General features: G+C 37.1%; 1 protein-coding gene across 7 annotated transcripts; it reads right to left on the reverse strand.

The window, feature by feature from the left end:
• Positions 1–795: 795 nt before the first annotated feature.
• On the reverse strand, positions 796–16,152 carry LOC306873853 (breast cancer metastasis-suppressor 1-like protein-A). 7 transcript variants are annotated; one of them, XM_079423361.1, is made up of 12 exons: positions 16,034–16,149; positions 14,886–15,104; positions 14,466–14,556; positions 14,191–14,318; positions 14,020–14,099; positions 13,445–13,541; positions 11,422–11,514; positions 10,976–11,040; positions 10,856–10,895; positions 8,297–8,405; positions 8,047–8,189; positions 796–3,627 (listed from the first exon to the last, which is right to left on the reverse strand). In XM_079423361.1, exons 2-11 carry the CDS (start codon positions 15,091–15,093, stop codon positions 8,072–8,074), a joined length of 1,029 nt encoding a protein of 342 aa, XP_079279487.1. In that variant the 5' UTR covers positions 15,094–15,104; positions 16,034–16,149; the 3' UTR covers positions 796–3,627; positions 8,047–8,071. The 7 variants fall into 7 exon arrangements, with proteins under 7 accessions (XP_079279487.1, XP_079279485.1, XP_079279483.1 ...); XM_079423359.1 differs by lacking the exon at positions 796–3,627 and having other exon boundaries at positions 7,073–8,189; positions 15,915–16,152; XM_079423357.1 differs by lacking the exon at positions 796–3,627 and having other exon boundaries at positions 7,073–8,189.
• Positions 16,153–16,222: the final 70 nt, after the last annotated feature.

Genomic DNA, 16,222 nt, shown 5'->3' on the forward strand with positions numbered 1-16,222 from the left:
CACATGCTACTTAAACACCTGCCTGGATTAGAGAGTACACTTCTCTCTGTCTCTATATACCAGCTGTATGTTTATATGGCCAGATCTGTATGCATGTCTCATTTTCTTTCATTCTATCAAAACACACTGTTACACTTACTATGTTATAGAATAAAAGATTACGCACCTGAACCCATTCTATGGTAATATTTCGAAACTTGGTGAGACGTCTACAAGGCAGCAATTTTAGGCATCACAGACACACTTCCAATGTAAAGACTGTTATAAATGATAGACAGCATAATTATGCTGCTTTGTAAAACTACAATTTTGCCCAAATTCCAAGGCAGCATAAAAAAAACCTGGACAAATCGGGAGAAATAACAAATATGCTGCATTCAAATACCAGAAAATATCAATTGTATCCTCTGTGTGTGTGTGTAATAATATGTGACATATTATCTAAGTATCATGCTTTTCACGTAGCAATATGCAAAAAAACAGCTAAAAAAAGTATGTCCTACAGTATCTAGTATGAATGTAATCCAGATCTACTACATTTGGCATTTTGTCATTGACATGTAATCTACAGTGTCAGTTGCTTAGCTTCACTGCCTTTCACGACTCCTCTCCCATGGCCTCGTGGGATAGATGTCCAATAAATGTGCATTTCAGAATCTCACAAGAACTATTAGGTCATCTGTGTACTTTTTTCCTGCTGTTTTATAAATACTGTGAATTGGGACACACAGTTTTTGTCTACTACCTTTATAGTGGCAAGTGGTGACTTCTATAACCAGGTATGCAAAAATCTTAAGTTAGACAGTTCTATATTTAATGAAGCACATACAAAATACCTGAACCAGAAGCAACGCAACCTGTTTTACAGAATACAGAAGTTTGTTACACATAACACCTATCTACGGACAGCTTTTCCTGCACACGAAATAAGCCACATGCCAACAAAACAATGAGAATGCAGAACAATAATGATGATTCACTAAAGAGCATAGGGGCCAAAGCTTTTGTGGATCCACTTACCTGAATCCCTCCATAATTGGCACAGATTTGCAGAAAATTACCGCTGTTTGGCAAATAAATAATTTACAGAGTTACAAACATATTACCAACATTTTATTATGTAAGCCCTATGTTATACCTCAAGTGACAAGGCAAATTTATAGTAATGTTGATATTTAGCCAGCCACCCGAACTCATTCTCTTTTATTACTATATAGGCTGTATGCTCAGTAGTTTCTTGCATAGACTTCACTAGGTTTCAAAACTAATTCTCATTCCAAATACAGACCTCCCTCCCTCTCTCCCTCTCTCTCTTTGTCTGTCTCCTACTCTTCACACCCACAAGCTGGGATAATAGCGCTGCGTCTGCAGCTTGGCAAGATGGAGAGTGTGCAGAGGGAAAGAGGAAGTGCTAAGAGATCGAGAGAGGGGGAGGGCGAGCAAGCGAGAGCATCTCCAGTGACATGATATTTAGCACAGCCAAAGATATCAGAGAGAAGAGGAAGTCACAAAAATGGATATGTTAATGAGAAGAGAAAGCCTGGAGCTTTTTAAAAGACCAGCATATCTGGTTACCAGTACGTGTTGTATTGTGATGCTGGTGTCCTCACCAGGCTTCCTAAAAAGCTCAAATTAAGGCAGTTAGTTCATGCAAAAAAATAAAATGAGTTATTTATATGTGGAGAACCCAGAAAAACACTGTGATAGAGAGTTCACAAGACGAATCAGATAGAAGTTCACAGATCACACCAGGATTGAGTACAGAAATGGTAGTTGACATTGATGCTGATGTCTATTTAAAGCAGATGTGAAAAATCTGCAAATAAAAAGAGTTAAAAAATGCTGATTAAAAGAAAGTTCATTACTAAAAGTAATCTAAGAACTAGAACTGCAGTTGATATTTCTATTTCCAAAATTATTAAATTCTGACAGCTTGTAATGTAAATCAAAATCTTTTGAACTGCAGCAAACTAGTAGACATTTACAAAAAACATCAAAATATCAGTTGTGATTCTATATTTCCCAATAATATGTCTTAGTAAAATTGTATTTAAATGATTCATTTAATGATCAAAGCTCTTCTTTTGTGTGGGCAAAACTTATAATGCAGTGTAATTCAATCATGACTGAGTGACGTGCAAATAAATAATCCTAAAAAGCCTGAGGTAGCATATTTGATTTTTCTAAAATATTATTTATGGATAATCACATAAACAAGCTTACTGAATTTGCTTCAGTCCAATACGAGCGTTGGAATATTACAATATATTAAATTTTTACCAAATAACCTTAAGAGAGACATTTTTACATTTAAAATGCCTTTTACTTGCTAAATTAAAAAGTACAAATGACTGAAGGCATGTAGTAGATTTTATACAACAGTTTTTTTCAGCAAAGTTTTGATCATTTTGATAATCTAGAGGTCTTGGAAATTTGCATATCAAAACTGATACAGTACACTTAATAGGGTTAACTCACAACACAATCTATCCTCTACTGCTAACTCAATCTAGTAATGGCTAGCTTACATTTTTTACCAATATACCTGTGGTGAGTGGGGCGGGGCCGAGAGCCGTGGGAACGGAGCGAGGCCGGTGGAGTTAATGATAATGAGCGACACCTGCGACACTCACCGGTCTCGAGTCCCACGGAGGAGCTCCGGAAGGATAAAAGGAGGAGTGACGACAGTGGAAGACGAGAGAGGACCAGGCCTGGATATTATTTTGTGTTTTGTGTGCGGCAGTCGTCCGTGAGGGGCTGCCGCTGTACTTTTACATTTGTTTATTTTTGTTATTAAATCGTTAAATGTTTGCCGGTTCCCGCCTCCTTCTTCCCGACCTACGAACTGCGTTACAATACCCTTTCCATAAAATTAAGTCTTGCATGATAACTGACCATCGCAAGAAATAAATGACAATATATACGTAGGACAGATAAAACAAACCATGCATTTGCACATTTGACTTTGTGTATGCGTAAGCTTTTTTCCCCCTAAATAAAATATATTTTGTGTTTCACTGAAAGAAGAAAGTTATATGTTTTGACTGACACGAGGGTGAGTAAATGATGACAGAATTTTCATTTTTGGTTGAACTATCACTGTGACAGTTGTGATTTCCCAGGGCACTACTGATCTGTCAAGAGCTAGACACAAGAGAAAAAAACAAAACACTTAAAGCAACAGACAACTGGCCTATATTTTCTATATATTGAATTATAGTTTCATAAACCATTCATGCTGATCTAAGCTGGTGTTTACAGCGGAAAATTTAGTGCAGCCAAAGAAACTGGGAAGAAAAACACATGGCAAGAGCAGAATGGATGAACATAAAGTGCTCAAATAAGAGTGAGGAAGTGCAATGAAAACTGTGGAGAACAGAGAACAGGAGAGAGTGAGAGAGAAAGGAGTGATAATAAACACAGACTCTGATTGACTTGTGTGTTTTTAACGAGATGCTGCCCACGTCCGGTACCATCACCCAGGCTTTGTTTTCACTCCGTCAAGCCTGCTCTCCTCTCTTCTCCGCTCCGCTCGCTGGAGTGTCTCTGCATGTTCTGATCTGCCTCTCCATCCCACCGCACATATGAATGACGGGGAGCTCAGAGCATGTAACTAGGCCAAAAAAACTGGAGGATGGACAAAGGAACAAATTATATGTGAGACCTTATTTTCTGTTTTTGCTTGACTTGAGCAGGAATGAAAGGGGTGATGTGCATGAGAGCTGGTGTGTATACTGTATGTGTTTGTATGAAAGGAGATAGAGCAAGTAATAGGATGTTAGCTGGAAGAATTTATAGAAAGGCACAGAATGTAAATGTCTGTAAAATAAAAAGAAAAAAACTGTGAATAGTTTGATGTACAGAATGCAGTCATCATTTAGCCCACCCACCTTCATGTTACTACAAACCCATTTGACTTTTGGTCATCTTCAGAACACAAAAAGCTATTTTAATAATATTTCATCTAATTTTTTCTATCCATTAATAGTCCATGCAACCAAAATATTCACACAAGAAAATGTCCAAAAATACATTGTAGAAATAATCCGTATGAATCAAATTGGTTAATCCAAGTCTCCTGGACAGATGCAGCCCGTTTATGTGATGAACTAATTTAATGAAGGCTTTTATTCATATAAAAACATTGATCAACACACATATAGTTAGGTCCATATATAAATGGACACTGACACAATTTTCATAATTTTGGCTCTGTATGCCACCAGAATAGAATTAAAATGAAAAATTTAAGATGAAATTGAAGTGCAGACTTTAAGCTTTAATTCAAGGGGTTGAATAAAATTAAAACATAAAATGCTTAGGAATTACAACCATATTTATACTCAGTCTCCCCATTTTCAGGGGCTCAAATGTAATTGGACAAATAAATATAATTATAAATAAAACATTCATTTTTTTTATATTTATATTTTTTGAGAATCATTTGCAGGCAATTACTGTCAATTATCGTCCATTTGTAGTATGAAGGGCCAGTGCCACCCAATCAGCTTTGCTGCATTTGACTGAATCTGGGCAGAGAGGTTGATCTTAATTTCAGCCGTGAAAAGAATCCTTTTCCAGAAGTGGTCTTGCTTTTTTTGGCAAAGTCTAATCTGGCCTTGTTTGCACCTTGTGGTGAACCCTCTATAATTTGCTCTCATGAAGTCTTCTCTCGATTGTAGACTTTGACAGTGAATCTCCTGGAGAGTGTTCTTCTCTTGGCTGGATGTTGTGAAAGGGTTTTTCTTTACCATGGAGGGGATCCTCTGATCATCCACCTCTGATTTCCTCCGTGGACGTCCATGCCTTTTTATGTTGCTGAGCTCACCAGTGCGTTCTTTTTTTCTCGGAATGTACCAAACTGTTGATTTGGCCACTCCTAATGTTCCTGCTATCTCTCTGATGGATTTGTTTTGTTTATGAAGCCTAACAATTGTCTGTTTCGCTTGTGTGGAAACATCCTTTGACCACATGATGTGGGTTCACAGCAACCGCTTCCAAATGCTAACGGCACACTTAGTATCAACTCCAGGGGCCTCATTTATAAAATGTTGCACAGAAACCATCCTAAATTGATCTCACAATCATCTCTCAAATATGTGTACGTGTTATTCATAAAATGAATGTATATACAGAAAACGCACGTATGCCTCTTTCAGATGTAAAGTTATGAATCGCAAATGATCTTGAGCTTGCGTGCAAATGAATGGTTGCAGCTCTCTTTCTTGCAAACAACTCCTAATTAATATCATTAACATGTAAAAGATCACCAGTCATCCATATTCTTTCATTCAGAACAGCGAGCTGCAAGAACAGTACATTTTCAAACACCTGTCCTGCAGTACTCAAACAAGAAAAAGTGTGTAGTCTGCTCAGACCCTGATGTGACGCTAAGCACTTTTCCACGTCAAAGCCAGTTTTAACAAATCTGAGCGTTGGCGTGGATTTAAGCGTACGCACACTCTAAGATCAAATCTGAGCGTATGCACGCTTTATAAATGAGACCCCAGAACTATTACCTGCTTAATTGATGTAGAAATAACAAAGGAATAGCCCACATCTGTCCATGAAACAGCTTTTGAGTCAACTGTCCAATTACTTATGGTCCCGTGAAAAAGGGGGGAGGCACATATTAAAGAGCTGTAATTCCTTAACATTTCCTCCAATTTTGATGTGAATACTCTCAAATTAAAAATCAGTGTACACTTTAAACCGTATTTACTATAAAACTGCAGCTAAAATAATAAAAAATGTGCCTGTGTCCAAATGAAATATGGACCTAAATGTAACTGGAAAATAAAAGTGAATTACTTTCCATTAAATAAGTGCAAGAACCAATGAGGCTGAAAATATAAAGTATTTTAATTTGTGCTCAGACGATTAACGGAAGTCTTATGAGTTTGAAACAACATAAGAGTGAATAAATGACAACAGAAATTTTCATTTTTAGGTCAACCATCCCTATAAAGGTGTTGTACAAGCATTTTTGTCCCTAGTACCTTGACAAATATCACTCTTTTCTTGGGAAATAACACCAGTCTCAGTATGTGACAGTGCTAAGCTCTAGCCAATCAGAAACACTCAATGTTTCATTGAATCATTTTGCATGTCAAGTTGACATGTCTTAGAAGTAAGGGATACAGAGAGAGATGTGTGGTAGAACAAAATGGCACGCAGCACCCTTGGCTTAAAGCATACAAAAAGTATGATCTCTAATTCAGGATGCTGATTGGTCAATTAAGCATTTAAGCAGTGCTAAAATACATGACAGTAACAATCAAGATGCTATGCTTTCAGCTGTTTTTACACACTGTAGGTAGATGGGGAAAAAGGCATCTTATTCCACTGATGGCTACACAAAATTAGAAGTGTGTAGGCCTATACTAAACTAAAATTAAAACAAGTATAATAAATATTTAATATATTAATACAAATTCATACTCCCTGGCAACAGCTACTGTATGACATGAAACATATGTTCAGCGTGCTTCTGTGTATCTAGCCTATATAATGTGCAACACCCACCTCTATTAACCTAGTTTACCTACCAGGGAAGATGCCACATTTAATGAATTTGCTTTATAATATATTTTATCAATATTAATAATAAAAAAACTGTTCTTAATAAGGCCTTAATTCTTAATCACCGATGTTGTGTTATATTGTGAATATAATCACAGCCTATCGTCCTTTATTACCTAAATAAAATGAGGACACACTGCTGTATCCTTTATAGCTCTCTTCTGTAGAGTATTTATGGTCCATACCAGCCATTTTCACGCAACCCTTTTTATGGTCTGTCCACCTTAAATCTTCAAGACAAGATCTTACCTCCTCTTTTCAAACTCTATGAATCATGAATCACTTAGAGACTCTTGAATCGTTAGATTCATTAACTCTCAAGGACCCAATAATTGAAAGCAGAAGAGTCTGTACTCGGATATACGCCAGGGCTGGAGATTTTAATTTTCAAATGTATAAATTAAAATGAGAACTTCTTGCGTTTTCTAATCCCCCATTTGGCAGAGAGAGAAAATGATTATTTGTTTTCCATTCATTCCTTTCATTGTTTCGTTAGGTGTTAGTCCCATCTAGTGGCTCAAAGCAAACTATATAGCTCATTTAGCGCCCCCTGGAGGGCACGAGCGGTGCCTCCAGCCTTTCACAGTCCTGCAAGGTTTGAAGCCATTAAACAGCAAATGTAATAAAAGTTTGGACTTTAATAATGCTTCTTGTTATAAATACATGATTATCTCGAACACTTCATAAATAAGTTTTAAAAAGCACCCTCTGTTTCAGATCACTTTACAGATGTCTATAAATACTATGTATTACAATAACAGTCTTTCAAAATGTACTGAAAAAAAAAAAAGTTACATCTCTTGTTTTTCTGGGTGCAATCACAATTCTAGGTGTTTGATTGTGTTCTGGGTAGAGACAATCGCTTTTCCTTCTAATATACAAACCTTAGCTATTAAAAACAGATCCAAGATCAGTTTAAAGAAGCAGTTGCAGCAGAAGATAGAAAAGAGTCAATGAGTGAGTGCAGTCATTGTTGCCCCTGTGGTGTCTTTAGTGTACATGAAATGGACTTTTATAATTATTTTAAATGCCAATGACAAACAAACAATGATCTGAGTGTGTATCAGACTTCATATAAGGTCAGTATGAAGTATTATAAATGTATACAGTGTGAAAAGCATTATGATACAGAAAGACTTTATATGGTCTTTTAGCATTTGGTCAACAGGCTTTGTAAAGTCCATGTTGTGTTTGAATTAATGAATGAACTTTAGCTGCACCAGAAATTGCCTACGTGATGCCAACAGTGTTGCTCTGGATCCAGATCCCTCTTATTATTATAATAATAAAATATGTATATAAAAAAGGCTAAATTTATCATAGGGATCATGAGTCACTATACATAAAGTCTCTGGTCTGATCAATACCAGTGCATAGCATTAAATTAGATTTTTATAAGCTGTTTTAAAGGTGTTGGTAAATGTGTGTGTTATTTGTTAATTATTAAAGGGTAGGTTCACATACTCTCCGCATGTAACGTTTATCTTCTCTAAGCTTTTCGTATGGTGTGTTTGCCTTTCTGAAGTTGGGAGACGTAGATTTTAGTTTTGGTGCCATCTGTGCGCTTGAACCAGACCTCTCCTGTGCTGATCCCTGTTATCACGGCCCTGAGAGAAACACACAAGAAAACAGGGAGACCATTTCAATTGAAATGTTTTTGCAAACAAAGCCAAAGCGAAGACAGATGCGGTCTTATGTCTTATGCTCTACTGACTGTGCCGGGCTGTCGTCATTGACTTCTAGAATGACACTGCTGCCTTTGGAGAATCTCTCTCCATCATAGAAGAGAGCCCCACCTTCACATCGCACGGACACCTGCCTGTCTGAGAGACAAACAGACACGCACACCATCTTCAACATGTTATGCTTTAATAGCTCATAATGCTCGAACTCTTTGTTTTCAAGACATTTTATGTCACTGTATAGGGCTGCCTAGCTAAAGTGAAACTGATGTCATTAATGGTTCACAGGCACGACAAGACAACACTCCAAAAAAAAGTACATGTACAAAACCTGTCACTGGGACGATACTTTTTCAAAAGGTACACCTCTGTGTCTTATTTAGCACTGAAGGATGCAAATTAGTACCTTAGAGGTATAATTCACCCAAAATTGAAAATGTTATGTTTATCTGCTTACCCCAAGGGCATCCAAGATGTAGGTGACTTTGTTTCTTCAGTAGAACACAACGAAGATTTTTAACTCAAACCATTGCAGTCTGTCAGTCATATAATGTCAGTCAATAGTACTCACGGCTTTGAGAGAAAAAAAAACATACACAGACAAAACCAAATTAAATCCTGTGGCTCGTGACGATACATTGAGGTCTAAAGACACAAAATGATCAGTCTGTGCAAGATCATTGACACTCCTAATTGAGATTGTAGATAGAGTGTCAATGGTCCATTTGAGAGATAGGTGGCGGTAATGCACTTATAAGTCTGCGAAGAAGACGCGTCACGTGCCGGCTGTTGTGTGAACGAGCTAAGGACAGTTTGACCGTGCGACAGATCAGAGGTAAAAAAAAAACTATATAAATACTGTTCAGTTTCTTGCACAGACCAATCGTTTTGTGTCTCTAGACCTTAATGTATAGTCACGAGCCACAGGATTTAATTTGGTTTTGTCTGTGTATGTTTTTTTTTCTCTCAAAGCTGTGAGTACCATTGACTGACATTATATGACTGACAGACTGCAACGGTTTGAGTTAAAAATCTTCGTTTGTGTTCTACTGAAGAAACAAAGTCACCTACATCTTGGATGCCCCTGGGGTGAGCAGATAAACATCAAATTTTCATTTTTACCTTTTGAAAGTCACAAATTTTGTACCTTTTTTCTCAGTGAAAGCATTCAACAAGTGATCAAATGTATCTCTTCCAGGTAAATCTGTAAACTAGCTGTGACCGTGACGAGTGACAGATTTTGTTGATCAGTTTCCATTTCTGTGACTGCATTAACTAGCTCTGCTTAACTATGAAATCTGAATGGTCCAAAATCCAGCTCCACATAAGAGGACAGTATACCTCAAATATCTTCTGTTCATCTATTCTCATTGTTTCATGTTCAGTGTGGATTTGTTGCTGAAAGCTTACCGTGTAGTACAAGAGTTAGGTATTAAGAGTTTGTCCAGTTGATTGTTTATCAAATGCAAACTGCATTTTTTAGATCTGTACACCCTTGTGAAAAGAAGTATTTAGCATGCTTTAAATTTGTGTACTGCTGAATGTACTGACTTGCATTTATGGTAAACTAAAATATAGTAATTAAAATTTGATTTAAATATTATAAGCAAGTACAGTTTTTTTTTTTTTTAAATATACTATACTTTTAAGATTTGAAGTGCACTATAAGTGCACATTCAATACAATTAAGCACACTTCTTTTTCACAAGCGCAGTATTATAACAATGGTGTACAGTATTTGGTTGTAATTGATTCCTATTATGCAAAGGAAGACAATAAAGAAATGGAGGGATGAGAGTGAGAGAGAGTGAGATCTGGGAGAAATAAAAAGACAAATGAGAGACAGAGTGGAATCAAATGTTACATGTCAAACCATTTTTCTTAGAGATAGAACAAGACTCTTAATGTGACGTAAAAGCCAAAGTAGTTTCAGTCGATCAGTCTAGAGTGACAGAAAGAGGGAAATGGCTCTATAAATCAAATGTCTGTATCTATCTTAATCAGAGGCCAGACAGATAGAGCTAGTGAGTGAGGGTCAGGGCTAATGGAAGCAACTGAGATGTCAAAGGAGAACATGCTTAAGCCTTTGCATCCATTTAAGCTAGAGGCAGACAGTAACTCTATACATGTTGTGTGTGTTTGTCTATGAGTATCCCTGAAGGCATGTTTACTAGGAAGTCTTATCATACCAAATAAAGACCCCATTATTTAAAAGCATGCATCAACACATACAAGATAATCAAAAACAAACTTGAATCTCTAATTAAAAATGATTATACAGCATTATGTAGTTACATTGTTAAAGATAGAGAGAATCCTATATTGCACTATGAAATCTCTGCCAATCTTGTTGTGAGAAAGAAATCACTGGTTAAATATATTTAGCCCAAGGCAAAGTCTCTGATGGTCAGTGCACATTCACTGCCTTCAATAAATTTACAATGAGATAATTCAGTCAGTTTAATGAGGTTCACCTGACTACCATGAGGTCCTTGACCTCCCAGTGTAGCTTCCTGAGAATGACAGCGACCAACAGGAAAGCTTCAATAAAGTACTTAATTTAGCACAGTGCCATTTAATAACTGACTTACTATCTGCTTTCTTCTTCAGAGGCATCAGTGTCGCTTTTGCCTGGAAGACAGAGAGATGAAAGTCACAATCCATCACACACGTTCACCGTGATTGAAGGGCTGATCACTCATCATGAATACCTTCTTGATGGCCGTCCAGTCCTCTAGTATGTCAATGTCTCTTAGCATATACACTATATATGGCCCTGAGAAATAGACAGACATGTTGAGCAAGACAACTTCTTCAAACAGAGTGAGCATGTTGGTTAACGTAGCCTGTTGGTTGGCCTAAAAATTTTTTTCCCAGAAAAGAATATTCATTCCGTCTCAGGAGACAATACAATGAATGTTAAGACAGATACATTATTTAATGAAATGAGCCATGTGTGATTCCTGTATAATCAATCTGTTAATTGGTGGCCTCTGGAGAACTTTATAAATCTATTTTAAGACCTTTTGAATAAAGTGTCAGATAAATGACTAATTAGTGACTGTTGGTGCTGGAACAAGATTTAATCCAGAAGGCAAGTGTTGACTAAATGAGAGAGGAAGAGATGGATCTCAATCTAAAGAGAATACTTTATTACCTGACACAAGAGCTGACTTCTTCTTCCTGTCTGGGCGAATCAGGTGACTCCTTCTCTTACATTTCTTCATCCACACTTCATCATTCCACCACTCTGATTGATAAAGAGCAAGTTCATGTGTTTATGGATTTTGTGAGTATTTGTTTTTCTAACCTAGAAATTCCTAGTGAACAAATATGCCTAAAATCTCCCCACAAGTCTGACAGCGAAAAGACCCAGATGCCAGACTCTACCACAGATCTGATGCAGTGTTTAAGGTATGTTAACCCAATAAGGCCTACTGTATTATATTTGATACACCACTATATTATCAACATGATCAAAACTTTGCTAAAAGCCTGTTCTATAAAACAGTATACAAGTGTAGTATACACTTGTTTATACTTTTTTAGCCAGTTAAAGGCCTTTTATTATGATTTCAAACACGCCCCCCTTCAGGTTTCAGTTCACTTGTCTTTTTGCTGTGAAATCTTTACTTTATAAAATAAATGTAAGAATACCTGGACTAAAGATTTACTTGATTATAAAAACATAGAATAATCACATTAAAATGCACCAAATAAGATACATCAGGCTTCATACAAGGTTTTTCTACACCTCATCATTTGATGATCATTTCCCCCCCCACAATAAGAACTGCAGAGCTTCGATCGTAAAACTAAGCATATGAATGTAATTTTATTAAGACATATTATTGGTAGATATAGAATGATAATTGATATTTATGTGATAACTGTATTTTAGGTAAGTAGTCTGTAGTCACCGATTTACATTACAAGCTGTTACAATTTCATCTTACCTCTGCTATATTAACATCATACACTATAATACTGTATAGCTGTCACGGTGTACACAGCAGGGAGGAACGAGGAACACGCAGACACGGATGTAAACTCAAATAACATATACTTTACTTAAAACATGAAGGTAGGACAAGGCAAGGCAGACACTGACAGGAACACCAGGGAGTAACGAGTAGACCAGACAAAATGGCACAACACAGACAGGACTATAAATACACAGGTAAATTAACAGACACGGCTGGACCAGAATAAACTACTAATGACATGACAAGGACAGGAAACAAACCAAATATGGGCACAAGAGGCAGGAACACATGACACACACACAACAGTTCCCTTACAATAGCACTGTATTTAAATTATTTTAAATTGTTATATATTTATTCACTGTTTATAAATAATTCAGTTCATACTATCATTTTACTTAATGTTTCATTGCAGGACCATTGTCTGTTGTGCAGCACTTTGGTTAGAACTTGTTTTACTTTTAAGGTGCTATATAAACAAACCTTGACCTTGAATTACAAAGATCAAAGGAAAACCAAAATATAAAGTAAAAAAAAAAAAAGCCTCGAAATAAATGTACAGGTCCCGTGTTCTATTAGGGTTCAGGAGTAGAAATAATATTAAGCTTTATATGAAACAAAAGACATCTATATATCCCTATTCTGACAACAAGGTAAACGTGTGTGTAATTGGTATTATCTACATTATGTGGAACAAATGTCCCCACAAAGGGAAAGGAAAGGGAAGTGGTGTGTGGCCAAGTATGGTGAGCCATACTCGGAATTCGTGCTCTGCATTTAACCCATCCAAGTGTACACACAGTAGTGAACATACACCCGGAGCAGTGGGCAGCCAATGATGCGGCTCCCGGGGAGCAGTTGGGGCTACATTCCCTGCCGGACCTGAGACTCGAACCCACGACCTTCGGGTTACAAGTCCAACTCTCTATCCATTAGGCCACGACTGCCCCTGATAGTAATACCGGTAAATTCTGACCTTCTGGGGACATTTTTTTGGTCCTCATGAGGAAGCAAGCTTTTGAATCATATAGCATTAAGTTTTTTGAAAATCTAAAAATGCAGAAAGTTTTGTGTGAGGGGTAGGCTTAGGGTAATGGGATAGAAACTACAGTTTGTACAGTGTAAAAATCATTACACCTATGGTATGTCCCCATAAAACATGGAAACCAGTGTGTGTATGTATTTGTATGGTACCTGAGGTGATGTCTACGCTCTGTTTGTCCTCCTCCAGTCTGCGGATCTTCTCCAACAGTTCTGTTTTGATGGCATCAAATAAGAGTGTCCTCTCACTCTAGAGAAACAAGCATCTCATTACATACACACACTGACTCGATATGATTCATGATCATCACTGCACTGTCAACAAACAAACACAACTGTTTTGGCAGAGACATGGAAGTATTTATTTACAGCAGTGCTTTTTCACTGTGGTGTGTCTTTGTAATACTTCTTCTAGATTATGCTAAAGGTGGTATGTGCATGTTTGTGTATGAATCTGCATATTTAAATGATTACTACTAGGTATGTATTTGATTACTACTAGGTATGTAAGTTTGTTGAATCATACAATAGTACTATGGTTTTTTTAAGCATGGTACCAATTTCATAACTTTTTTGTACCATGCAATTTCTGAAATATCCTGGAGTGCCATGTAAATTTCATGGTACATGAATATGGCACATTTTAATACCATGGTAACACAGAAGTAGCTTTTTTGTAAGGATGCTGCTGCTACATCTAAATATGTGGGTCAGCTGAGCTGTGTTACCTCTAGATGTTGTCTGGCCCCCTGCACTTCACATTCATGTTTGTGTCTGATCACTTGCAGACAAAGTTCTCTGTACACACCTACAGGAGAATTAACAGTTGACCTGAGACCTGTGGTTCATATGTAAGAGATATATCATAAAGCAGATATATGCGTCCTAATGTGTGTCACCTGCCACTTGTGTTCTCTGCTGTAGATTCTGCTGCAGTGTTGCCAAGGGTTCTCTGTACTCTCCTGCCTTTCCCGTCAAAACCTCATCCAGCTTCATTTTAACTTGGTTCAGACGTTCTTGAAAAAGCCTGAAATTGAAGAGGAAATCATCTATAGAGCGCTAGAATTTAGTTCTTAGTATATTCAATAGTGTATTATTCTGACAAATTGTATTGTTGTATTTTTATTGATGAAATGCCACCCAGCCTAAACCAATCAGAAACATGTATTCTTACTTGTCTTTTAACTCAAAGAACTGTTTTTCCAGGTCAGACATTTCATCTAGGCACTGTAATCGTCTTCTCTCACAATCTTCATCATCCATTTCTAAAAAAGAGAAAATTCACTCTCACTCAGTGTTGTTCATTCTGTTCACTGTCTTTTCCTATCAATTCCAGTCAGTCTTCACATTGCTATACATTCTATGCATCACTATATGATTAATTTTGGCCATTTGAGTGCTATTCAAAAGCACTATGCAGTCAAGTTACAAGATTTGGCAGGATTTGTCATTTGTCAATAGTCATGCAAAAAAACAAAAAACTTTAGAAGTAAAACAAAATGCAATGCAACATAATTGACAGCTGCTGCAACACAACTACAGACAGTTAATAAGAAAGCATTCAGCATAATTATGCAACATTGAATCAGCAGACCTGAACTTTCTTCCTCTTCTTCCTCTTCCTCCTCAGGCTCACTCTCCTCCAGGTCGCTGTCCCGCTCCTCTCCACTCTCCTCCATTGTCTCCTCTGCCTCTCCTCCCTCTCGCTCCTCCTCCATCTCACCGTTAGTTTGAGGAACCTCCGGGTCACCCTCTGTCTCCATCTCCTCTTCTGGTTCTCTAGCAGCCGGCTGAGCTGGCATGGTTTATAGCACTGTATTGAATAGTATTATAAGATCTCAAGGTCTCTAATGCAAAGAAAATACCCACAGTAACTATGGACATAACAAATTATAATTATACATTTATTATATATGATTAAAATAATGTATAATTTCATTTATAAATAAGGTATTTAATTAAATAATAAAATAACACTGCATATTTTGTCATGTAATCTCCAGTTTTTACATTTTTATATGATCTCATTTATATTTATCTAATCTTTCTAAGCGATATGATGATTTAAAACGTTGTAGTATAAAAAAAAAGGGCAAAAAGCACCATCAATCATTACCGGAAGATGTGAAATTATGTGCATTTAAAGACAACTGACCAGACTAAAGACCTCAAAGGACATTAGCAGCTGTATAAGCACAGTATCCAGAGACAGCAGGAGCTGTTTAAGACCCTATTAACCCCTTTATGTTTAATTAGAAAGAGGAAGTTCCATGCACTCGTCTGATACAGCTCGTAGTGTGATGAATTAGCACTCTTCAATGGGATTCATGAGTTCAGGAGCTTGTTCTTCATCCTCTAAAGGCCGCTCTGCACTGACTTTCATTACAAGCTCATTACTCATTCTCCACATCTATAGCTCATACATTATATGATGTGAGAGACATTAATATTTACAGTCTCGAGCTGTTCACATTTAATCGCGGATTGAAGTTAGTTATTAAAACTCGTTTTCAAACATAAAGTGTCCAGTATAACGCGGTACAGTAATGTTAACGAAAAAGAGTGGGAAAATAAACGGTTGCGCCTCTTAAAAAGCCTCAATAACAATGTAGTAATAGATTACCTTACTTCGTAACGTTGTATTGAATCTCTTAATGTTAACCGATGGACACAGGACAACAAAACACGACGATTTTACAAACAAACTGTATTAAGTGCATAAACAACAGCTAAACAGCTTACCCTCTCGTCGATTATTGTTTAAGTCATGAAAAATATTACATATTGTCGACTGAATTTGCATATCAGTGCGAGTTGACATCGGACAAGTCCACTTCCTTCCAGGCAAGTTGAAACACACTACCGTTACCGTTGTGAGGCGCTAGCCAATCAACGCAGACCTCGGTGCTTCTGAGAACCAATAGAAGCTCG

Source organism: Barbus barbus (genome assembly GCF_936440315.1).
Source record: "Barbus barbus genome assembly, chromosome: 1".
Lineage (NCBI taxonomy): Eukaryota > Metazoa > Chordata > Actinopteri > Cypriniformes > Cyprinidae > Barbus > Barbus barbus.

Bases quoted from the DNA above. Each gene is read 5' to 3' on its own strand.
- LOC306873853 (XM_079423361.1), bottom strand. From the start codon at position 15,093: ATGCCAGCTCAGCCGGCTGCTAGAGAACCAGAAGAGGAGATGGAGACA. The intron at 14,557-14,885 runs GTCTGCTGATTC...TCTCTTTTTTAG, and splicing joins AGAAGAGGAAGAAAGTTCAG to AAATGGATGATGAAGATTGT. The intron at 10,896-10,975 runs GTATTCATGATG...TCTGTCTTCCAG, and splicing joins ACTGGACGGCCATCAAGAAG to GCAAAAGCGACACTGATGCC.